The 26,519-nt window shown below is 43.7% G+C and overlaps 1 protein-coding gene across 2 annotated transcripts; it reads right to left on the reverse strand.

The window, feature by feature from the left end:
* Positions 1–9,458: 9,458 nt before the first annotated feature.
* On the reverse strand, positions 9,459–14,148 carry LOC127576526 (zinc finger protein OZF-like). 2 transcript variants are annotated; one of them, XM_052027015.1, is made up of 2 exons: positions 13,891–14,148; positions 9,459–11,735 (listed from the first exon to the last, which is right to left on the reverse strand). In XM_052027015.1, the coding sequence occupies exon 2, from the start codon at positions 11,448–11,450 to the stop codon at positions 10,035–10,037; it is 1,416 nt and encodes a 471-aa protein (XP_051882975.1). In that variant the 5' UTR covers positions 11,451–11,735; positions 13,891–14,148; the 3' UTR covers positions 9,459–10,034. The 2 variants fall into 2 exon arrangements, with proteins under 2 accessions (XP_051882975.1, XP_051882974.1); XM_052027014.1 differs by having other exon boundaries at positions 13,920–14,124.
* Between the last annotated feature and the right edge of the window lie 12,371 nt (positions 14,149–26,519).

Genomic DNA, 26,519 nt, shown 5'->3' on the forward strand with positions numbered 1-26,519 from the left:
TTGTATGCAGTTTGTGGGAAGCCCCTTATTAACAATGAAGTACTGAGGGATCTTGAGGTCCAGGTCCATATTTCACTGAAAGTGAATTAATATGGTAAAGAAGACTTATGATATGCTTGGGGTGTTGAGCATAGGAGTGAGGAATTCATGCTGCAGCTGAATAAAACTTTAGTCAGACTGCATTTGGAGTATTGTGTGCAGTTCTGGTTGCCCCTTGTGACCGGTGAGTCACATTACAGGTAGGGAAATTACTGGAGAGGATTCTTAGGGATAGGATTTATGAGCATTTGGAAAACCATGGCCTAATTAGGGACAGTTAGCATGGCTTTGTGTGGGGCAAATTGTGTCTTACTAACTTGATTGAGCTTTTTGAGTAGGTAACAAAGGTGACTGATGAAGGTAGAGCTGTGGATGGATTTCAGTAGACTCAACCAGAAGATTAAGATGCATTGGATCCATGGTGACTTGGCTGTTTGGAAGATACAAAGACGGGTGGTGTTGTGGATAGTGTAGAAGATTGCCAAAGGATACAGCAGGATATAGGCAGAGAAATGGCAGATAGAGTTTAATCTGGCCAAATGAGAGGTGTTGCACTTTGGAAGATCAAATGTAAAGGGACAGTATACAGTGTTGATGTACAGAGTGCCTTGGGGTCCAAGTCCATAACTCCCTGAAAGTGGCTGCACAGGTTGATAGAGTGGCAACGAAGGCATATGGCATACTTGCCTTTATTAGTCATGGCACTAAGTTCAAGAGTCAGGTTTGGCTGCATCTGGAGTATTGCATTTAATTCTGGTTGCCCCATTATAGGAACGATGTGAAGGCTTTGGAGAGGTTGCAGAAGAGGTTTATCAGGATGCAGACTGGAGTAGAGAGCATGTGCTGTAAAGGAGAGTTTGGACAAATTTGGGCATGCATTTAAGGTGAGAGGTGGTAAGTTCAAAGGAGACACGTGGGGGCATTTTTTTTTCATGACGCAGAGTGGTGGGTGCCTGGAATGCGCTGCCAGAGGTGGTAGGCAGGGCAAATACAATAGAGGCATTTAAGAGGCTCTTAGATAGAACATGAATGTGCAAGGAATGGACGGCTATGGACATTGTATAGGCAGAAGGGATTAGTTTAGTTAGGTATTTAATTACTCGTTTAATTAGTTTGGCACAAAATTGTGGGCCAAAGAGCCTGTTCCTGTGCTGCACTCTTTTATGTTCTATATCTTGATTTATACTCTTTTCTACAGCATAGCAGCAATTAGGGGGCCTACAGAATACTCCCACCAGTACCTTCTTTACCCTTCTATTAACCTCCTGATTCTACATCTAAATCTGAACCACAATCATTTCACACTACCACACTGATCTCATCATTTAATAACAGAGGTACCCCACCTCCTTTTCCATTTTGTCCATCTTTCTGAGCTGTATGTCTGCTTTGATAGTCTGATATCAGGTATGCTAAATTACATGGCCAGTCCCACATAGTTGACCAAGAGTAACTGTGTCCCCAGTGATGGGGTGGGAGGAAGACTGAACTTGATTTGCCTATCCTTCCAGTGAATTGAGGACTTTGCAGGGACAGCATTGGTGACATCTTTCCAGTGCCTTGCCCCAGTTTGGGACTTTAATTTGTGGACCAGCCCTATACTTTTCCATAACTACTTTAAAACTAATAAAATTATGGTCACTGCTCCCAAAGTGCTCCCCCACTGACACTTCACTCAATTGCCAAGCCTCATTTCCCAACAGAAGGTCATGTGTTGCCCCTCCTCTAGTAGGGCCATCTAAGTACGGTTTGAGAATGTTCCCTGACACACTTAACAAGTTCCACCCTATCCAAGCCCTTTGCACTACAGCAGTCCCAGTCAATGATGAAAATTATCATCATCACTCTATTATTCCTCCAGCTATGATCTCCCTACATATTTGTTTCTCTAATTCCTGCTGACTATTGAGATACCTATGCCTTTACCCAGACCTCTGTACATCCTTTGCAACTGGATCCTTGACTTCCTCATTAGCATTGTTTGGTAACATCTTCTCCTCACTATCAACACAGGTGCACCTCAAGGATGCGTGCTTAGCCCACTGCTCTGCTCTCTTTACACCCATGTCTGTGTGGGTAAACAGAGCTCTCACACCATCTGTGAATTCGCCGACAACACCACTGTTGGTGGCTGAATCACAGATGGTGATGAGTCAGTGTGCAGGAGTGAGGTAGAACAACTGGTTGAGTGGTACCACAATAACAACCTCATGCTCAACATCAACAAAACCAAGGACTTCTGAAAGTGGAAGTTGGGAGACCATGTACCAGTTCTCATTGACGGGTCAGAGGTGGAGAGAGGAAGCTACTTCAAATTCCTGGGTGTTAACATCTCGGATGACCTGTCCTGGGCCCAGCACATACCTGATCATGATGAAGGTGTGTCAGTGCATCTACTTTCTTAGAAGCCTCAGGAGATTTGGCATTTCACCAAATACTCTAACAAACCTCTACAAATGCACTGTTGAAAGTATTGTGACTAGTTGCTTCATGGCCTGGTACGGCAACGTCAATGCACATGAATGCAAGAGGCTGCAGAGAGTAGTGGACACAGCCTTCCTCACCATTGACAGCATCTACAGGAGGCGCTGCCTCCAGGACGCAGCATCTATCATCAAGGATACTCACCATCTGGGTTACACCCTCTTCTCGCTGCCACCGTCAGGTAGGAGGTACAGAAGCCTAAAGTCCCACACCACTAGGTTCAGGAACAGCTACTTTCCTACAACCATTAGTTTTTTTTAAACCAACCTGAACATCACCAATCCTACTTCAACAAAGGAACACTAAGGGCCACCTTTTGCACTACTATGGACTTGTCTCTGATTATGTTTTTGTTTACACTAATGTTGTGTTTTGCATGGTCTTTCTTTTCTCTTCACTGTCTTGTACAATTTATTTTTTTTTGCGTTGTCTGAACCTAGGTGCCTGAGATGCTGCTACAAGAAAGTTTTTTTTATTGTACTTGTATCTCACTGTACTTGTGCACATGACAATAAACTCAATTTGACTTGACATGATACAATCCTGTCAAAGTGATCATCCCCTTCTTATTTCTAAGTTCTATCCACATAACCTCACTGGATGATCCCCCAAGAATATCCTCTCAAAATACTGATGCGAAGTTCTCCCTTATCAAGAACACAACTCACCCTCCTCTCTTCTCTCCACTGCTATCATGCCTGTAGCATCTATTCCCTGGAGTAGGAAGCTGCCAGACCTGCCCTTCCTCAACCATGTTTGTGTTCTGGCTATTATCCCAGTGCCATGTACCAATCCATGCTCTGAGTTGATCTGCCTTATCTGTCAGGCTACTTGCATTAAAATAAATCTCTCAGACCTGCCTTGTTCCCTGCCTTACCCCTGTGTCTGTCCTGTTTACCGAACTTGCTCACCTTAACATTTACATCCAAGTCTCAACTTGCCCATCTGCCACTCGACAGCTTTAGGTGCCACCCACTACCAGAATAATTTAAACCCTTCTGAGCAGCAATAGCAAATCTCCGTGCCAGGATATTGGTCCCCCTCTAGTTCAGGTGCCACCTGTCCATTTTGTACAGGTCACCTCTGCCACAGAAAAGATCCCAATAGTCCAAGAACCTGAACCCTTCCCTCCTGAACCATTGGGATCAGTTCTGCAGCAGAGACAATTGCCTATAAGGCTCAAATGTTGAATTTAGATCCTAGTGGTTGGAGATGACAGCAAAATTGGTGATGTAGTGGACAGTGAAGATGGGGATCTCTGGTTACAATGGGATATTCATCAACTGGGGAAGTCAGCGGAGGAATGGCAGATGGAATTTAACACAGACAAGTGAGAAGTGATGCAGTTTGTGAAGTTAAACCAGGGCAGGACATAGTGAATGGCAGGTCCTCGGTAAGCATTGATGGACACAGAGACGGGGTACGAGTAAATAGTTCCTTGAAAATGGCGACACGGGTAGATTGTGGTGAAGAAGGCATTCGGCATGCTTGTCTTCATCGGCCGTGGCACTGAGGACAAGAGTTGGAATGTCATGTTACAGTTGTACAACCTGCTGGTTGAGCTGCACTTGGAACATAGTATGGCAACCAGAGCCACACACAATGAGGAAGGATGCAATTCAGCTAGAGAGGGTGTAGAAAAGAGTCACAAGGATGTTGCCAGGAGCAGAGGGCTTGAGCAAAAAGGAGAGGTTGGATAGTCTGGGACTGCTTTCCCTGAAGGGAAGGAGGCCAAGTGGTGATCTTATAGAGGCATACAAAATGGTGAGGGGCATAGAGGTGAATGGTTGGTCGTTTTCCCAGGGTAGGGGAGCCTAAAACTAGAGGGCATAAGCTGAGAGAGAGAGAAAGATTTATAGGGGATCCGGGGGTCAAGATTTTCCAACACAGAGGGTGCTGGAACAAGCTAGCAGAGGAAGTGGTAGAGGCAGGTACAATTGCAATGTTTAAAAGATATTTGGACAGGTATGTGGATAGGAAAGGTTTAGAGGTATATGGGCCAAAAGCAGGTAAATGTTACAAGCTTAGAGAAACATATTGGTAGGCATGGATGAGTTGGGCCGAAGGGCCTGTTTCTGTGCTGTATAACTCTATTACTCTGGTTTATTATTCATCAGCAATACCTCTTTTTTAGGTCTACTCATGTTCTTGGTACATATATGGACCACAACAACTGGATCTTCCCTCTCCCACTTCAACTTTGACTCCAGCCTGGAGGATATGTCTCAAACACTAGGCAGGCAAAACAGCTTTCAAGATTCACACACTTGGCTGCAGTGTCTATCCTCTTGACTATACGGTCCTTCATCACTCCTTCTCACTCACCAATTTTGAAAGACCCCTCCTGTATAATGGTGGTTAACTTTCCCCAATGTATGCCCTCTGTTTTTATTCATAAAGGTCATAAGAAGCTCATACCTGTTGAATAAGTACCACCTTCTAGACAGTTAACTGAGGGCAGGATTGTAGTCAACCCAAAACCAAATGTCAGCAAAACCAAGAAAATGATTGTGGACTTCAGAAAGAAGAAGTCAGGCAAACTAACACCAGTCCTCATTGAAGTGTCTGCCAGGGGAAGGGTGAGCAACTTCAACTTCTTGGGTGTTAACATCTTAAAGGATCTATCCTGAGCCCAGCACATAGATGCAACCATGAAGAAGACACGCTAGTGTCTCTACTTCCTTAGAAGTTCAAGGAAATTTGGCATGTCATCAAAGACTCTGATTAACTTCTACAGATGTACAGTGGAAAGCATTCTGACTGGTTGTATAACGGCCTGGTATGGAAACTCCACTGCACAGAAGCACAAGAAGCTACAGAGAGTGACATCTACATCAGGAAAGTTACAAGAGGTGATGCCTCAGGAAGGCGACTCCATCTTTAAGGACCACCACCCACCCGCACCCCCCCACCCCCCCAAACCCAGGCCATACCTTCCCCACTGCTATCAGGTTCTTGAACTGACGTGACAAACCCCAACTCTAGCTTGGTATATTTCTCTCAAATTGCACTTAATGTCGTCATAATTATTTTTTATTTTGTTGTGGAAGTTATGTATAATTTATGCTAATTTAAGCTTATGTAATTCATGTTTGTCATATTTGTAATGTACTGTGCTGCTACTGCAAAGTGTTAATTTTCATCACATTTATGCCCTGGGTATGTATGCCCATGACAATAAACTCAAATGTAAATCCTTCTTGACCCTGGACATTGACCAAACCTACAATACTTAACCCAAGGGGTGTGACTGCTTTTTGAAACAAGTTGTCCAGGCAAGTTTTTCACTCTCTGAAGCGCCTCAGAGTCCTGTTCATTAACTGGAAATTGCTTGAGCAGCAGACACTTACTACAGATATGGCTGCAGTACATCGGTGTGGTGTTTACCAGTCCCCAAATGCTGAAAGCACAAAACAGTACCTGCAGTGCTATTCCATAAGAGGGATAAATCAAGGAAGCAGGCCTTTGGCCCACTGCACCTACAACACTATCAATCACCATTTTATTCTTCATACATTCTATCAACTCTGCCCAGATTCTACCACTCACCTACATACTTGGGACAATTTACAGTGGCCAATTAACCTACATCTTTGAGATAGCAGAGGAAACCAGAGCACCCAGAGGAAACCCACACAGTCAGAGAACATGCAAGCTCCACTTAGACAGCACCAAAGGTCAGGATTGAACTCAGGTCACTGGATCTGTGAAGGAGCAGCTCAGCTAGTTGCACCAATGTGGCACCCCCAAATATTTGTTGTAACTTATTACTAATTTAGTTTTCCAACTGACTACTAATAAATTTTTTATTATAATTTAGTCTAGTTAATAAACAAGTCTTAAGCTATCAAACTTAGTTGCACTCTCTTATACTGGGTTTGAAACTGGAGTGAATATTTTTGAGAGAAAAAATCTGCAATACTCACCTGCCAATTACTTTGCCTTCCAATGATGTCATTCTTGGATTCTTGTCCGTTTATCAAACTCTGGATTTGTGTTGCTGCCTCTGATGCTTCTTATTAATTCAATGCTGAGTCACATAGGTATGCAGTGCAAAAACAGACACTTCGGCTCACCGAATACACGTCAACCATTAAACAGCTATTTATCTGGTTTTACTGCAGGATTCATGTATTTTATTCTTCCCCATGTTCTACCATTCACACTCGGGGTAATTTACAGTAGCCAAATTAACCTAACAATCAGTACGACTTTGACACATAGGAGGAAACTGGAGCACCTGGAGGAAACCCACATGATCACAGGGATAAAGAAACACCACACAGACAACACTAGAAATCAAGATGGAACCTGGGTCACTGGAGCTGTGAGGCAGCTACTCTACCAGATGTGCCACAGTTCCACAATGACGTTTCTTTAAAAATACAAACAAACACAAGACCTCTTTCTTCCATTTTGCTTATCTTCCTCCACTCACCCAAATCCTAAGCTTTATACCTAGTGAACGTAGCATTCTGTGATACTGAACTCCATGCTACTTGTTCCCAAGTGATAGTAAAAGCCTCCTACCAAAAATTCCAAAGAACTCAGTCAGCCCCTGCTGACAGTAATTTTCATGTAACCAGTTCTGGCTAGTGGCCCATTTAACTGTGCAACTCTCCCAAGCAGGTAGCTTGTATGCAATAACATTGTGAAAGAAACAAGCTTTAAGTTAAAAGCCAAATGCAAAACTTAACTAAATCCTAGAAAAAAAATCCACTCTTAAGATCCTTAAAATTTATCCACTCACCAAAATCAAAAATTCTGTTCTCTGTAAAAACAATGCTCCATTTTGTGCTACCTACTCCAAAATAGGTCACATAGATGCTCCACCATTGTCCAAACCTGTAGCTGATTAGCAGCAGCAGAGCAAAATCTCATCTACAGTCATCTATAAACATTGAGTAAAATTCATTCATTCACTGAGAGCCAAAGTATATAATTATAGAGCACAGAAAAGGGCCCCTTCGGCTCACCTCACCATGCCAACTGGGATACTTATTTGTGCTAGTCCCGTTTACCCACATCAGTCCTGCGTCCCTCTATGCTTTTCCTATCCAAGTACTTATCCAAACACCTTTTAAACATTGTAATTGTATCTCTCTCCACCACCTCCTCTGGCAGCTCATTCCAAATATTCACCACCAGCTGTGTAAAAAAGCGTGTCCCTGGGTATAAACTTTAAGCCTCCAGAATGGATTTCAAACTGTAACATATCCTCTTATTTTCTATAAATAAATACACATTTCTTTCAGTTTAGATTACAACCTGCAACTAATTCTCATTGCATGCATACAAAAGAATTGTGTGTTTTATGCATTCAAGCTTGGAACTCACTCTTGGGTCTTTGTTATTCTATATCCAAACTACAGAATACCTCTACTTGATTCCAACTTGCAACTAACTCCCTCATAAGGCGGCACTGTAGCGTAGCGGTTAGCATGACGCTATTACAGTGCCAGCGATCGGGGTTCGATTCCCGTCGCTGTCTGCAAGGAGTTTGTACGTTCTCCCACGTCTGCGTGGGTTTCCTCTGGGTGCTCCGGTTTCCTCCCAAAGACGTACGGGTAGGTTAATTGGAATTAAAATGGCAGCGCAGACTTGTTGGGCTGGAAGGGCCTGTTACCACGCTGCAAATAAATAAATAAATAAACAAAGTGTATATTTCTTTTATGCATAAACACACAATCCCTTTGTATGCGTTCCAGCCTGGAGGTTGTGCTTAGGTCTCTGCTAGTCTCTCTATAAACTGTGGAACCCCTCAATCAGATCCCAACCACAAATTGTCTGTTTAACTGGAGACACAAGAGTGACAGCAGATGTAGGAAATCTGGAAGACCACAAAAAAAAATGCTGGACGAACTCAGGAGGTCAGGCAGGAGGGAAATGAACAGTCGACATTTCGGGATGAGACCCTTGATCAGGACTGGAAAGAAAGAGGGTAGAAGCCAAAATAAAAGTGGGGGAAGGGGGAGGCGCACGAGCTGGCAGGTGACAGGTGAATCCAGGTGAAAGGGGGAAGATAGGTAGGAGGGCACAGGGGTGGGGGGAAGTGGGAATGATGCGAGAAGCTGGGGGGGGGTGATAGGTGGAAGAGGCAAAGGGCTGAAGAAGATGGAGTCTGATAGGAAAGGACAGTGGACCATGGAATAAAGGGAAGTAGGTGGGGAACCAGTGGAGGAAGGTGGGGGCGACAGGCAGGTCGTGAGGGCCGGGGAGGGGGAAGAGAAGGGGTAATGGGGCCAGGGGATAAGGGAAAACAAAGGCGGGGAAGTGAGACAACAGAGGGGAGTGATGATCGGAAGTTAGAGAAATCAATGTTGATTATTCTGTCTTGGTAGTCTCCAACCTGACGTCATCAACACTGATTTCTCTAACTTCTGGTAACCACTCCCCTCTGTACCCCCTCCCCCTTTTTTCCCTCATCCCCCTGGCTCCGTTACCCCTTCTCTTTCCCCTCTCCCGACCTCATGACCCACCTTCCTCCTGCTGGTTCCTCACCTTTATTCCATGGTCCACCATGCTCTCGTATCAGATTCCATCTTCTTCTGCACTTTGCTTTTTCCGCCTATCACCTTCCAGCTTCTCACATTATTCCCACGCCCAATTATCCGTCTTCTCCCTCTCACCTGGATTTACCTATCACCTGCTAGTTTGAGCTTCCCCCCTCCCCCAGCCTTTTATTCTAGCTTCTGCCCTCTTTCTTTCCAGTCCTGATGAAGAGTCTCAGCCCAAAACACCAACTAATCATTTCCCTCCATAGATCCTGCCTGACCTGCTGAGTTCCTCCAGCATTTTTGTGTGTTGCCTGTTTTATCGATGGCAGCATGTTAAACAGCACAAAAACTAATCTAAAACAATTACAAAATACGACAGGTGTTAAACATTTGAAATAAAAACAGAGAATGCAGTAAATAGCTAGTCAGGCAGCAGTTGTGAAGTAAGAATCAGTAAGACTTTATTCAGATCAGGACAACTAATCTCCTATTGGTCGTATTTGCCCAAAGGAGGCAGAACACAGCTTTTTCAGTTCATCCACATTACTGTAATCTATCAGTCGAAGCATTGTAGTATCTGCTCCGATTCATTCTCAGTCTTCCTGAAATGTATGTCTGCATAACTGTACACAAGATTCCTGTTAGGCTAAAATAACATATTTGTTTGCTGTCTACACCTTCTTTACATCTAATACTATCTTTTCCAGTTTTTAATCCACACTTCCATATATTGTCTATCTATGCGGATACAAAGAGCTATTTCCTAAAGTAAATGCAGATTATCATTTCTGTTTCTTTTTTCATATGGGAGACTCAGGACTGTCACTCAATCCTATCACATCTTCACATAATAGTTACAAGAGTTCTTTTTAGATGAAACATCAACATACAGCACAGATCAATGCCTTAAACCAACCTCCCATGTGGCAGCATCTTTTCAGCACTCCCCATTGTTCATCCTGACTCTGACCATGGCAGAGTGTGGCTATAAGACACTTCTTGCACATCTCAACATTAGCCCACAGTGTTAGCCCTCAAATGTTCCACAGTAGTACTACTGGCAGAATCCAGCCCTTCCAGTCTCTCATGAACTCGCTGGTGCTTCAGCAGATGTTGCGACTGAATGAATCCCTTCCCACACACAGGACAAACAAATGGTCTCTCACCAGTGTGAACGCGCTGATGTTTCATTAGGTTTGATGACTGGGTGAATCCTTTTCCACACACAGAGCAGGTGAAAGGCCTTTCCCCTGTATGAACTCGCTGGTGTGTCAGGAGTTGGGATGACCATGGGAATCCCTTCCCACACACAGAGCAGGTGAAAGGCCTCTCCCCCGTGTGGATGCGTCGGTGTTTCAGTACTTCTTGTTTGCTTTTAAAGCTCTTCCCGCAGTCAGAACATTTGTAAGGTCTGTATTCAGAGTGAACCTGGTGGTGTTTCAGCAGGTTGGATCTCTGAGTGAATCCCTTCCCACATACAGAGCAGATAAATGGCCTCTCCTCTCTGTGAGCATGCAGGTGAGAAGATTGGGCCATTTCCTTCTCAGGCAAGGAGCTGGTGAATGGACTCTCCCCACTGAGAGTGTGCTGGTATGTCAATGGATGGGATGACTGAGCATCTTTCTTCTCACACACGGTGACCATGTGTTGCCTCTTCCCAGTAGGAGTGCACTGTGGTCTCACAAGGTGGGGAAACTGAGTGACTTCTTCCCCAGGTACAGAACAGGTGAATGTCCTCTCCATAGCCTGAGTGTGTTGGTGAGAAATCACCTTGAATGACTGTCTGAACGTCTTCCCAGGGTAAGAGCAGCTGAGTGGTCCCTCATCAGCATGCACAAGCTGGTGTCTAATCAGTGTCTCGGAGCTTCTAAAGCTTTTCCCACAGTCAGGACAAATAAACAGACTCTCCTCATCATGCGTTAACTGGTGTTCTTGGAGAGCAGATGAGTGAGCAAATCCCTTCTCACACAGGAAGCAGGTGAACGGCCTCTCCCCAGCGTGAGTATACTGGTGCCTCAGAAGGTGGAATGAAAGAGTGAATCCCTTACCACAGAAGGAGCAGGTAAACGGCTTCTCTCCAGTGTGAGTGTGTTGGTGTGTCAGAAGATGAGACGATTTAGTGAATCTGTCCCCACAGACAGAGCACATGAATGGCCTCTCTCTAGTGTGAGTATACTGGTGCTTCAGCAAATGATTTCTGCTTTTAAAGCTCTTCTTACAGGCAGGACACCTGAAAGGAACTGTATTAGTATGAATAAGTTGGTGGTCGTCAAGTTGGGATAAGTGAGTGAATCCCTTTCCACACTCAGAGCAGGTGAATGGCCTCTCCCCAGTGTGACTGCGCAAGTGAATATCCAGCTGGGATGGGTAACTGAATCCCTTGCCACAATCTCCACATTTCCACAGATTGTCCATGATGCAGGTGTCCATGTCCCTCTCCAGACTGGGTGATCAGCTGAAGCTCGACCACACAGAGCACAAGATGGTTTCCTCCTGGTGGAAACAGTTCAACTTTCTTTCACACTCAGCACACCCACAGTCTGGTATGTATGTCTCAGTGCTTACCCAGTCAAACTGATGTTTTGAATTCTTTTCTGACAGACAAAACTATTAACATTTCTCCATCCACATTCAAAGACCAAGATCGTTCAGGTCCTGATGAGTTGTGATCCACTCAGATCTTGAAGTGAGGTCAGGGCTTCCCCATTTAATACCCTGTAATAAAGAGTTTACAATAATCACCATACCTTCATTCAAGACACACTGTTTTTGAACATTCCTTCTGCTTTTGTTCTGGAAAGCCAAAAACCCCCATTACACAGACTTCATTCTTCCCTTTGCTGATGTTCAAGCTAATGCACTGTCTCAAAAGATTTTCCTTTAAGTCAATTTTTCTTCCTCCCTTGAAGGGGCCGAATCTGGCCCAACTTGTTCCTCTCACATCCTTTCCTGACCATGGCAACCATAGTTGGGCTTATATACTTCCAGGATCACCAGCTACAGTCCAACATGTGGCCCATGAGTGCAATACACATGTGGGAACCTTTTGTGAACTTAACACTTGGAAGCCGAGGGGTACAGATTGCCATAAATTTATTGCTCCAGATGAGCTGAAATCGGAAAAAAGCTAACTTAACATCCACATTAAAAATTTAATCTAGAACTTGACCAGTGACATTTGTACTAAAGCATTCCTCAAGATGGGCAATGATGCCCTTTTCCAGAATAATTGCTCTGGGTAGGTTGCAGAGGAGATTCACCAAGATTTTGCCTGGTATGGAGCATTTCACTTATGAGGAGCGGTTGGATAGACTGGATGTGTTTTCCTTGGACTGGAGAAGGCCAAGGGAATCCTGATTGAGGTAAACAAAACTACGAGGGGCATAAACATTGAGAAGCTTTTCCCACAGAGCCAAGGTGTCTATTACCTTAAACGCACGCCATGTAGTTATGGGTTGAAGGGGGGATTTGAGGATGTACTTTTTTTTCCACCAAATGGGTGATTGGAATCAGGAACACACTGCCTGTGGGATGGTGGAGGCAGGTACTCTCACAGCATTTTAGCATTCAAATCATCATTTAAAACACCATGGCATTGAAGGCTACTGGCAGAGTATTGTAGAATGTGACCAGCAGATTAGATACCCTATGGTCACCACAGATGCAGTGACCAAAGGGGTTGTTTCTGTGTCCTCATCACAGAATCTTGTAGATTGGAAATAGGCTCCTGTATGACTCTATGTCAGAGTACTTCAGGTGTTGAAACGACCCTAAATGATTCTGCTGGGAGGTGTTCATCATGGAGGAGAATTGGTTCATCAGCCTGTTGCAGTGGTCTGGACTCTGGGCAGAGCCTGCAGCACAGTAAGAACAGTTGAACAGCACAGAACAGGAACCTGCCTGCACATGGCCTATATCCCTCCATTCCCTGCCTGTCAAAATGCCTCTTAAACATTACCATTGAGAAACAGACAATTCTAGTCTCCATAAGACATTCTTTCCTCTCATTAACCCTCCCCACCATTGAGGACATCTTCAAGAGGCAGCACCTCAAAAAGGCAGCATCCATCATTCAGGACCTCACCATCCAGGACATGCCCTCTTTTCATGACTACCACTGGGGAGGAGGTACAGGAGCCTGAAAACCCACACCCAACATTCTACAAACAACTCCTTCCCTTCCACCATCAGATTTCGGAATGGCTCATGCTCTTTTGCACTGTTTATTTTTTTTTAGGAACTGATAGCAATGTCTTGCACTGTACTGCTGCCGCAAAACAACAAATTTCACGGCATGCGTCAGTGATAATAAACTTGATTCATGCAGCATGGAAACCAGCTCTTCAGCCACTGAATCCAAGTCGACCATCAAGCATTGATTTACACTCATCCTACAGTTATCTTATTTTACTCTCTCACAACTTCCCCCAGATTCTATCATTCACCTCGGGACAAGTTACAATAGCTAATTAATCCACCAACCAGCACGTCCTTGGGATGTGAGTGGAAACAGGAGCACCTGGAGGAAACCCACACCTCATGGGAGAATGTGCAAACTCCATAAACAAGACTCGAGGTCACCATTGAACTGGAACCGTGTGACAACAGCTCTACTAGCTACGGCACCATGTTATCCTAAAGCTCCAAATCCCACCTCCAGGCCACACATTCTCCCTGTGTTAGACAAAACAAAACCTCTCCGTACCATCTCCAGACTTCTTCCCACCCCAACTCTGTCTCGGTTCATTTCCACACCCACTATCGGCAGCGTCAATCAAGGAAATTAGCCAATCACTCCTCCTCTCGTAATAGGTCCCGCCCATTCTTTGTTCCGCCACAGAGGTTCCGGCGCATGTGCGCTGCTGCTCACCGTTTCTGCAGCAACTAGCGGCCGTTTACCTCATTGAGTCAGACGCGGGCCTGTTCATCACACTGCAAATACTGGACCTTTGTAATATCCTTCTGCGCCTCATTTAACGCACGAGGCTTAAAATGAGGACTTGTAGAACTTCTCCAAGTCTACCGGCAGTCCAATTCCTCCCCAATGCTCACAATCTCCAGAAGCTGCCAGACAACTTCAGTCATCTTTGACGCCAAAAGTGCGCATGCGTGGAGCGCAGAAGTTACCACGCCTGCGCATTCGGCTCCTCAATTTATCCCAAGGACACATTCTCTCGCGCGGGGTGCTTCGGGTAAATTGGTCCACCATTGAAAGCTTGAATCGCGATCGGACAACACAACACGGGCCCTTTCGGCTCACCTCGTTTGTGCCGACTGTGATGACTATCTATGCGGATCCCAATTGCCCGCATAAAGGTTTATCCCTCTAGGCCTTTTCTATTTAAGTACCTGTCCAAAAGCCGTTGTTATTGTATCGCTTCTGGCAGCTTGTTCCAGATAACCACCACTCTCTGCGTGAAAAATTTATCCCTCACATCCCTCTAAGTTCTAGACTCTGCTGTCTGAGGAAAAGTTTCTGACAATCCCTTCATAATTTTATAAACCCCTAAGTTTACCCCTCACCCTCCAACGTTTCAGTGAGAATAAACCCAGACTATTCCATCTCTCCTCATAACGACAGACCTCGACCACAGGCAACATCCTGGTGAATCTCTTCTGCACTCTCTCTATTTCTGACACATCCTTCCTGTAATGTTGCTTTACACAATACTCCAAATGAGTTTGTGAATGGGACTTTATTTGCAATCCTGAAACACATGATACTGAAAGGCCTTAATCACTAAACTCCATTTAACCCGCTCCTCTCGTAAGCATCCATCCCCACATTAAGTCTACTTAATGTACAGAATTTAAGATGATTAATCTCAAGTCAAGTGGTGACATGAACCAGGCAGCATTAATGTAAAAATTGTGGCAAAATAAAAACAAGACAGTAAAATCTAATGACCCTCCACAATATTCAGCGATATGCACACCAGCTAAGCATCAGGCAATGACCATATTCAATAGGAAGCGCTTAACCACCTGCCATTGACATTCAATGGCATTGCCATTCTTCAAGACCTCACCATTATTATCTGCAATGTCTGAATTCCAGGATGATATCTATCAAGCTTTACTTATTATACTGAGATGACTTGGAATCTGATCCTGAAACCACAGGTCCAAGTGCTGTGTTTGAGGGTAAATGCTGAGGCTTTGGACCTTGAGGCTTTGGCAAGGAGGTAGACCAGAGATACAGGTAAGGTATTTTTATTCTTAATTTTTAGACAGTGCAGTCGGGGTGGCCATCAGGCAGTGGTGCTCCTCCTGCAAGATGTAGGAAATCAGGGAAACTTTCTGTGTCACTGGTGACCTGTGGAAAGTGCACCCAGCTGCAGCTCCTGACTGACTGTGTCAAGGAACTGGAGCTGCAGTTGGATGCACTCATGATGATCTGGGATAAGAGTTTCAGTGAGGTGATCACACCTAAGGTGCAGGCTGCAGGTAGTTGGGTGACCACAAGGAAAAGTAAAGGGAGTAGGCAGACAGTGCATGATTCCATTGTGGCCATCCCCCCTCAGCAACAGGTATACTTTTTGGATACTGTTGGGGGGATGACCTTTCAGAGGGTAGCAGCAGCAGCCAGGCCAGCGGCACTGTGACCAGCTCTGAGACTCAGCAGGAAAGGGTGAAGTCAGGCAGAGCGATAGCAATAGGAGACTCAATAGTTAGGGTCTCAGACAGGTGATTCTGTGACTGCAAGTTGGACTCCAGGATGATGTATTGTCTCCCTGGTGCCAGGGTCAAGGAGTGAGGAGGGTTAGCAGCCAGAGGTTATAGTCCATATTGGTACTAATGACATGGCAGAAAGGGAGATGAGGTCCTGCAAAATGATTTTAGGGTGCTAGGTAGTAAGTTAAAAAGCAGGACTTCCAGTGTTTTAATCTCAGGATTGCTACCTGTACCATGTCCTAGTGAAGCAAGGAATAGGAAGATAGTGTGATTCAACATGTAGCTAAGGAGCTGGTTCAGGAGGGAGTGTTTCAGATATATGGATCATCGGGCTCTCTTCCAGGACAGGTGGAACATGTAAAAACAAGACGGTTTGCATCTGAACTGGAGCAGACCCAATGTCCTTGCAGGGGAGGTTTGGTGATACTACTCAGGAAAATTTAGAGTAGCGGGGGTGGGAAACAGATCAGCAGGGCAGCAAGTGGAGGGGTTGAGGAGAAGGCAGATGTTATGATGAGTAATCTGAATGGAAGGACAGGCAGGGCCAGGTTAATGAACACAGTGGGACTGATGGACTGAAGTGCATTTATTTTAATGCAATGAGTATTATGGGTAAGGCAGACAAACTTAGAGCCTGGATCAGTACAGGAATTGTGATGCTGTGGCCATTACAGAGACTTGGCTGCAAGAGGAACAAGACTGGCAGCTCAAAATTTCTGGGTTTCATTGTTTTAGACAAGATAGAGAGGGAGGAGTTGAATTACTAATCAGGGAGAATGTCATAGTTTCACAGGACATACTGGAGGGATCATCCACAGAGACAACATGGGTGCAGCTAAAAAATATGAAAGGTGCAACCACTCTGATGGAGTTATACTGCATGCCTCCCAATAGCCACTGGGAGATAGAAGAACAGATATGTAGTATCTTTTTGTCTTTCTGTTTGATACAAAAGGGGAAAATGCATCAGAGCAGAACAACATTAACTTCATGGGCTCACCATTAACCAGAAATGTAACTATGCCAATCATATGAATAGTTTGGCTGCAAGAGCTGGGTATCCTGCAATGAAGGATTCATATCCTTATTCCCCAGAGCATTTCCACCATCATCAAATATGATGCAATACTTTCATGTTGTCATATGACAGCATGTCTAACAACTCCATGCACCTTTCTAAATACTTACTGCCTCAACACTGGCGCACAATGCTCAAAATGTGCATCAGTGAGAAAAGGGTGAAGAGCCAAAGGCAGATCCGTAATAGGATGGGGAGCAGGAAAGATGTGAAAGAGGCTGCTGTCGAGATTAGTTACCTTGGCTATTTTGACAGACCCTCCCAGACACGCAGTTTCTGCCACCAAGAAATTGACAGTGGGTGGAGTGGAATGCTAAGACCTGCAAGTTTTCTTCCATGTTGTGCGTTATCCCGAGTTAGAAACATATCTTTGTTCCTTTATTGTTGATAGGGTTAAGTCATGGAATTCCTGATCTGAAAGCATTGTGGGAGTACCTTCATCACATGGACTGCAATGGTTCAAAAGAAGCTCAACACCACCTACTCAAGGAAAGCTGGGGATGAGCTGTAAATGTTGGCCTCCCCAGCAATACTTATATTCTATAAGTAAAGAGAAACAAGTGGCATCCCTCAAAATGAGTTAATGTGCACCTCTAGGAACCTGCAGAAAGTAAGAAGTATTGTCCTGCAGGTATTCACCATTATTCTACTCATGGGACATTCTGGATAGCAGTGATGTGCAGCTCCAAGAAGTGTTTTGTGATGTTAAAGAAACAATAAGGATATAAATTAGGTTTGCTACTTTGCAGCTCCTCAAAAAGTGAAATAACCCAACATGGCAATTCTATATTGACAGGAGAAAACAGACGTCCTACTCTCTCAGAATAAAGAATGAAACTCTCACTTAAATCAGCTTAATTTCAATTTCCAGCAAGTTGGTGGCCAGTTGTCCTGCTCATGAGGGCCTGTTGCTGGACAGCAAGCATTTGGTCCTGAATCCATGGCTCGTGTTAAAAGTGCTGCAACATTACCTCCTCTCAGCTCACTAATCTACTGTGCTGTTTCATTCTCAGCTCTAGCTGGTGCAAGTGCTGCTCCTCCTCTGGATGTGAGAATCCAGTAGCAGCAATAGGCTCTCTGCAGTTTTCCAATGAAACCAAATATATAAGGTGGAAATAGATAAACATTTGAAAGATCAAGTAATTGTGGACTTTGGGGAGCTAGCACAGAAGAGAAGTTGAGGCCAACATAGAACAACTATGATCATATTGAATGGAGGAGCAGGCTTGAGGAGTCTGTTGGCCCACTCCTGCTCCTATTTTATTGTGATAGAAACTTGGAGAACAACACCTCCAACTATGCTCATTGCAGCCTTCCAGACTTAACAATCAATTCAATAATTTCAGGCAATCAGCAATTCCAGGTTTTGTAAATCATTTTTTTCTTTTTTCTTTGATTCATAGACTCATATAGCACAGAACCAGACCTTTCAGCCCACCATGTCCATGCTGAACATTAAGTATCCACTCATTCTGATCCCATTTATCAGCACTTGGTCTGTAGTGGTCTGTGCCAAGTGGATTCAAGCATTCAATATTTCAGGAACAGCTTCTTCCCCTCCACCATCAGATTTCTGAATGGTCCATGAACCCATGAACACTACCTCATTATTCCTCTTTTGCACTATTTATTTTTGCAACTGATAATAATCTTTATGTCTTTCACTGTACTGCTGCCTCAAAACGACAAAGTTCAAAACATATGTCAGTGATGATGAACCTGATTCTGATTCTGAAGAGAGTTAACAGTTCAGATTAACAAAACTAACTTTTGTTATTTACTAATTTCATTTGCATACACTTTCAATTGCTCTTGAGTTTTGGAATACAATCTTTCTTACTCTCTACCCCACCACAAACTTTTGCTTTCATTCTCCCTGCCCCACCCCCCCCCCCCCTTCTCTGCACCTTGTAGCACTTTACCTCAAAATTTTACCAATTCTTATAAAAAGTCATTGGCTCTATTCCACTTTCCTCTTTGCCACGTATTTCCAGTATTTTCTGTTTTGTAGAGTAATTTTTATTTGAATTGACATTCTGAATTGTGATAACTTGTGCTGAAACTGATTAATAGCAATTAGCTCCAATTAGATGCAATGGGGAGAATGGAAAATGAATGAAATCTGGTGAACATTTTGTGGTACTAACTTTCAGCTTGATACATCCAAGTGCCTTTGAGGCCTGGGACCACATAGGGAAGGTTCACACATGTAAGGCATGTTGGCTCATGGCAGTCACCATCAGTGATCAGGAGACCATCTAAAACAAAATTAAATAGAAATCTTCTCCTGAATAAGCTATTTGTTCTAAAAGGAATGGCGGAGATCCTCTATCCATTCACTTGGGAGGCTCAGCTTCACCATTCTCGATGACTAATTTTGAGAGTAGTTAGAAGTATCATTGCTTAATTGTGGAATTAAGATAGATATTTGAAAAATAGAGAACATGACAAAAAGTTACTGGCAAAAGAACCAAAGCCATCATGAAGGAAATCTTTTTAGAAATATATAGCTTTACCTGAAAGGCACAGGTGTAGCTTTTGATCAGTTAGTGAAAGAAAATAAACACAGATCCAGGGGAAAGGATATGGAGTTGACTAGCCCTGTTGTTCTTTCAAGTGCTTTAAAATCTTAGAGGGTAAAATGCCTTCCTTCTTTGCTGTTCTTATTCTATGATTTTATCACTGTTAGGAGAACTTCCATAATTTTCTTGGTGTAATACATAGGACTTTCCCCTGTGATTGTAAAGCTGTCTGATAAGGGCATGCTCATCATTGGAAGATCTGACATTAGGTCTAAATCCCTTGCTCATTCCTCATATCACTGCAATTATTTACTTTCCTGGAGAATGCACATTCCCTCCTTGACGTTTCTGTTGAATCTGTGTTCAGCTCCCTTACAAGCAGTATGTTCCAGTTAACAGGCTAAATGGATACTTCTCAGCTTCCCTTTTCACTCAGTTTGTTAAAATATGTTTTTTTTAAAAGTGGATTCAAGTTTAAACTTGGTTTGCAGCATATTGCTCTTTTGTAACCGATATGCCATGGGATGCAGGCTGAGTGCAGGAGCTGAATCTGATCCCAGGTGTGTTTCAGAGCCAGAGATGTCTGTTCTGGATGGTGCAAGGAGATGGGACTAGCCCATGAGAGTAACCATAGTTAGATTGGCGCAAGTCCTATAAATGGGGCAGTCATTGACAGACATGGATTTGTCTTCTCTTAAAGAAATTAAAAACATAACAGACTGTATGTTTAATACAATGATGGTTTATTAATCTATCAAAATATTAACAGGGAATTCACCGTAGCAGAAACAAATCAACTGCCAGACTGTACTTGATTTGGTGCTGGATATGATTAAATGCAGCAGTCACAGGAATCCAACCTCCAGTCACTTATGGAATTAAGTGTCCTTCACCAGGCTGGATGGGTGACAGAATCCCTTCCCACACACAGAGCAGGTGAATATTCTCTGCAAGATGTGCAAGCTCTGGTTCTTTACAAGAGTGGATGAGTGGTTAAAGGCTTTTACATACACAGTGCAGCAGTACATGCTCTCCCCACTGTGAATGCATTGGTGCTTGAGCAGATCACTTCTGCTTTCACAACATAATTCACAGTAAGAACACTTAAATGCAGCACACCAAGTGACGTGCATTGAGATGGAAGTGAATCCTTTCCCACACTGGTCAACTGAATGGCCCCTCTCCAGTGTGAAAGTGTTGAATGGCTCCTGATTAAGGAGTGAATCCTTTCCCACACATGAAGTAGGTGAAAGACCTCTCCCCACTGTGAACATGCACATGTTTTTGAGATAGGAAGAGGAAACGAATCATTTTCCACACACAAAACAGCCTCTGCCCAGAGTGAATCCACAGGTGACTCAATTGTTAAAATGTTTTATGATTTCCTTTTCACACACAGAGCAGACAAATGATTTCTCTCCCACTTGAAGGTGCTTTGCTAGTAAGCAGTGAAAATGAGGTGAATCCCTTTCCACACACAGAGCAGGAGCATAGTCTTTCCCAAGTTTAAACCTGCTGGTGTGTCTCAAGACCAGAAGGACATACTATATGAATCACTTTCCATTATTGGAACAGGTGAACGGCCTCTCCCCAGAATGAGTTCACCATGAATTTCCAAATATAGTGTGAAATTACATCCTTTCCTTCAGTCCTCTTATTTCTATAATTCATCCATTTTGCAGGTATCTTTGTGTTTTTCCAAGGACGATCAATTGAAGCCACACCCACACACAGAAACACACACAGTTTTTAAAAAAAAATTATTTACAGCGTGGTAACAGGCCCTTCTGGCCCAATCAGTCCACGCCACCCATTCTAAACCCAAATTAACCTACCCATACGTCTTTGGAATGTGGGAGGAAACCGGAGCACCCGGAGGAAACCCACACAGACACGGGAGAACGTACAAACTCCTTACAGACAGCAATGGGAATCGAACCCCGATCGCTGGCGCTGTAATAGCATCATGATTTATGATACTTTCTTATCATAAAATGGGTAATTTTTGGAGGCTGTGCAACTAGTTAAAGTTTTTTCTACAATGGACACATTGGAGCAATCTGCTTCAAGTGGGTGTGTCTCATTGTTTTTCCAGTTGCACTGATGTTTATGATTATTTCCCACAGACAGAACAGACAAATAATATTCCTTTCACATTCAAAGACAAATGATAATCACATCCAGCTGAATCAAATGACTTTGTCATGGTCATTGGTAAACCCTTTCCATCTTATACCATGTGAAAGGAACATACAGAAATTTCCTCTGCTAGAGGGTAGTCACTTTCTGGAATTCTCTGCCCCAGCAGATGGTGGAGGTTGGATCATTGGAAACGTTTAAGGTAGAGAGAGATAAATATTTGAAAGGTCAAATAAATATTTGAGGGCTATGGGGAACTGTTGCAGGAAAGAAGGTGAGGACAACATAGATTTGCCATAATCATATTGAATGGAGGTCCTAGTGACCGTCTCCTCCTATTTTCTTGTGTTCTTGTGAAGTGATAAGCATAAATACAAGCTACAAATACAGATGCAGATTAATTCTGTTGATGTAAGGATGCGAGGCAAGACATTAGATGATATAATTTACATTAGAATATAAGAAATAGGAGATGGTGTCAGGCATTTGGCCCCACCTTTCATTCAAGATAATATCTTTAATAATATTGGACAGGGTGAGCAGCTTCACGTTCCTGGGCATCAACATCTCAGAGGATCCATCCTGAGCCCAACATATTGATGCAATCATGAAGAAGGCACGCCGGTGGCTCTACTTCATTAGGAGTTTGAGGAGATTTGGTTGTCATGAAAGATTCTTGCAAATGTATATGGATATACAGATGAGAGCATTCTGACTGGTTGCATCATCGCCTGGTATGGAGGCTCAAACATGCAGGATCAAAAGAGGCTGCCGAGGGTTGTAGACACAGCCAGCTCCATCATGGGTACAACCCTCCTCACCATCGAGGACCCCTTCAAGAGGCGATACCTCAAGAAGGTGGCATCCATCATTAAGGACCCTCACCATCTGGGACATGCCCTGTTCTCATTACTACCACTGTAGAGGAGGTACAGGAGCCTGAAGACCCACACTCAACCTTTCAGGAACAGCTTCTTCCCCTCCGCCATCAGATTTCTGAACAGTCCATGAGCTCGATTTCATTATTTTTCTTTTGCACTATTTTATTTTTTGGGGTAACTGATAGTAATTTTTATTTCTTGAACTGTACTGCTGCCATAAAACAACAAATTTTATGACATATGTGAGTGATAATAAACCTGATTCTGAATTCTGAATATCTGATCTTCCACCTAATTTTCCAGTATTGTCCTCACATGCCTTAATATACAGTAATCTACTGATCTCTATTTTGAATGAACTCAAAATATGAGCCACTACAGCCCCCCCAGGATAACGAATTCCAAAGATCCATCACCTCACACCTCATCTCACACAATCAACACTTATGGCAATCCACTCTCCCTAGAAGAACTCCAGTGAATCTCAAGTACACTCCCTCTTTGACTAGTATGCACAGCATTCCAGCTTTGGAGTCAACTGGAGACCTTTAATTCTGTACTCAAATCTTCTCATAATAAATAGCCAAATCACGTAAAAAGGCCCTTCAGCCAAACTCGTCCATGCTGACCGAGATGCCTTGCTGAGCTAGTCACACTTGCATGTATATCCCTCGAAACCTTTACTGTCCAAGAGCCTCTCCAAATGTCTTTTAAATATTGTAATTGTATTCATTTCCACCACTTCCTCTTTCAACTCATTGCAAGTTATCGTTGTGTGAAAACTTACCTCCAAGGTCCTCTTGTCTTTCCCTTTCACCTTAAACTTATGCCCTTTAGTTTTTGAGGCAAAAGTGCCAACAATCCCTTTGTCTTCCTAACCATTTGCTCAACCTGCATGTTCGTTTTCAGTGATTTGAAATTCAAAGCAGCCTACGTGTCTTTGTAAACATTACCAAATTTAACATCAATGGGATCTCCACATTCCCCATCATTCAGTTGTTTTCACTCAACCACAGCGGTAGCATTGGCACCAGTGTTCTTTGGGCTAGGTATCTGGTTGATACAACTTCCTGATCCAGGACTTGATTTGAAGTGAGTGAGATCACTTTCTGCAATGCAAGGTCATAGAATCATTGAACATTGAATTACATGAACAGGACCTTTGGCCCATCATGTCCATGCTAACAATCAATTACCCATCTGCACTAATCCCATTTACCAGCACTTGATTTACAGCCTTCTATGTCTTGGCTATTTAAGTGCTCATCTGGGTACTTCTTAAATGTTAATATACCCACTTCCACCACCAACTTCGACAGCATGTTCCAAATTTTAACCACACCTTGGTGAAAAATTCTTTTGGGTCCCCTTTAAACTTCATTACCCTAAACTTATGTCTTCGATGCTACAGTGGGAAAGTGCAAAATCTGCCCTTTAGAGATGAGGCCAAAGGAATCAAGATGATATTGTTCATCTCCAGTTCCTGTTTTCCCTCAAATATCTCGCCCAGTACTAATTCTGAGTTTGGAAAACTAATCAGAAGGTTCAGTTGTGGCAAAAGGTTCCAGTCACTGCTTTTCCTCCACAGATTAGGTCCTAAACTGGAGCAGGGCTAATTTTGGGGGAATTTAGCAGGATCTAGTAGAGGTCAATTAAGTGAGCCTGTTTGAAGGGCAGGAAGGTATGACAAATGGGAGGCTTTCAAGAGTGTGGTATCAGGAGTTCAGGGGCAGCATGTTCCTGTTAGAGTGAAGGGTAAACCTGGCAAGTTTAGGGAAACCTGGCTGATGAGAGGTATTGAGGCTCTGATCAAGAGAAAAAAGGAAGCATACATTGGGTTTAGGAGGTCGAGGATGAGTGAATCCCTGATGACTATAAAATGATTAAGAATACACAGGGAAATCAGGAGGGCAAAGAGAGGGTATGAGATGGATCTGCCAGGAAAGGTTAAGGAAAATCCAGAGGTTCTACAGCTATATTAAGAGAAAAAAGGTGACTAGGTAAGTAGTAGGTCCCCTTAGAGGATCAGCAGGGCCACCTATGTCTCGAGCCACATGAGATGGGTGGGATTTTTAATGAATATTTTTCCTCGGTGTTTATTGAGGAGAAAATCATGGTTTCTCAAAAGATAAAAGAAGCAAGTGGAGATGATTCGGAGAACATTCATATTACCAGGGAGGAGGTATTTGCAGCCTTGCAGCCATTAAGATGGATACATTCCCAGGGCCCAGCTGAGTGCATCCTCAAACTTTGCAGGAGGCTACAGAAGGAATAAAGGAGGCCCTTGTTGAGATATTTGCTTCATCATTAACCACTGGTGAAGTTCCTGAAGATGGCTAATGTTGTTCTGTTGGTCAAGGAAGGTAGCAAGGACAAGCCAGGGAACTAGAGGCCAGTCAGCCTGACATTAGTGTTGGGGAGGTTACTGGAGGGAATTCTGTGGGACAGGATCTACCAGTGTTTGGATAGACAGAGTCTGATTAGGAGTCAGCATGGTTTTGTGCATGGGAAGTCATGTTTGACAAATCTTTTAGAGTTTTTCAAAGAGGTAACCAAAAAGGTAGATGAGGGTAGGGCAGTGGATGTTGTCTAGATGGACTTTAGCAAGACCCTTAACAAGGTACTGTATGGCAGGCTGGTCTGGAAGGTTAGGTCCCTTGGAATCGAGGGAGAGGTAGTTAGGTGAAATCAAAATTGGCTTGGAAGTAGGAAGCAGAAGGTTGTGATTGAAAGTTGTTTCTTAGAATGGAGGCTGGTGACTTGTGGCGTGCTGCAGAGGTCAGTGTTGGGTGTCTTGTTATTCATTATTTATGTACATGCTTTGGATGAGAATGCACAAGGCTTGATCAGTAAGTTTGTAGATGACACTAAATTAGGAGGTGTTGTTGATAGTGAAGAAGCTTATTGTAGATTATGGGGTGGGGGCGGATTCACGATCAGTGGGCAAATGGATTTCAATACAGGTAAGTGTGAGGTGATGCATTTTGGAAAGTCAAATCAGTACAGGGCTTATACTATGAATGGTAGAACACTAGGGAGTGTAATGGAACAGAGGGACCTAGGAGTACAAGTGCATAGTTCACTGAAAGTGACGTCACAGGTAGACAGGGTGGTGAAAAAGGCATTTGACACACTAGCCTTCATCAATCAGAGCACTGAGTATAGGAGTTGGGAAATAAGGTTGCAGATGTATAATTAGTAGGTGAGGCTGCAGTTGGAGTACTGTGTACAGTTTTGGTCACCCTGTTATAGGAAATACCTGGTTAAACTGGAAAGCGTATATGGAATGAGCTGCCAGATGAAGTGGTCGAAGCAGGCACAATAGTGTCATTTAAGAAGCACTTGGATAAGTACATGGAGGGGTGGGGCTTAGAGGATATGGGCTGAACGCAGGAAATTGGGACGAGCTGGGTGGGCACTGTGGTCGGCATGGACTGATTGGGCCAAAGGGCCTGTATCCATGCCTTATTGCTCTATGATACTGTGACTAATTCTGAGATTGTGCTCAAAACTGAAGGTTCAGTGAGGTGGGCAAGTCTGGCTCCAGTCTCTGTCCCCCTTCTGTACCTGGTGCACTGCTAATTCCAAATGTGCCGCATGATGGTGCTGCTCAGTCCCAGCTAGTGTTTACTATCCTGTGTCCATTGTAAACTCACAAACATTGAATGAATAATTAGTATGTTTAGTATGGTAGTGGGGTTCAGTCCTACTCACTCTTTGCCTGTTTCTCATTGTGAACTCCTTGAGATGAACCTTTGTGTGTCAATCCCCACCACCATCATTTGCTCCCTATTTCCTGGTCCAGTGCTAATTTTGGGCATGATCTGATATTGGTGGCAGGTCTCAACCGAGTCATGGTTTCCTTCCAGTAACTCTCTCAGTTCGAATTCTGAGCTCGCCAGGGCAGACTGAAGTTGTAGCCCGATGGGGCAATTCAGTGACTTTATTTGTAGCCCTGCAGCACTTTCTAACAGGATGAGGATTGTATTTGGCACTAAACATTGTTTCATGGGGTAGTGGGAGGGTGGTTCTTAGTCACATGCCACTGTTTGACACCAGTAGCTGGCAAATGTGGTTTCTAAGCCTGTATGTCCAGAATTAATTTGCAGTGGGATACCAAGGTTCTGTCTTGTCCCTCTTCCCTCCAGTACCTAGCCCAGTGCTAACTCTGAATGTATGGTCCCAGAAGGGAGATGCAGTATGA

This window comes from Pristis pectinata, chromosome 12 (genome assembly GCF_009764475.1).
Source record: "Pristis pectinata isolate sPriPec2 chromosome 12, sPriPec2.1.pri, whole genome shotgun sequence".
NCBI classification, from domain to species: domain Eukaryota; kingdom Metazoa; phylum Chordata; class Chondrichthyes; order Rhinopristiformes; family Pristidae; genus Pristis; species Pristis pectinata.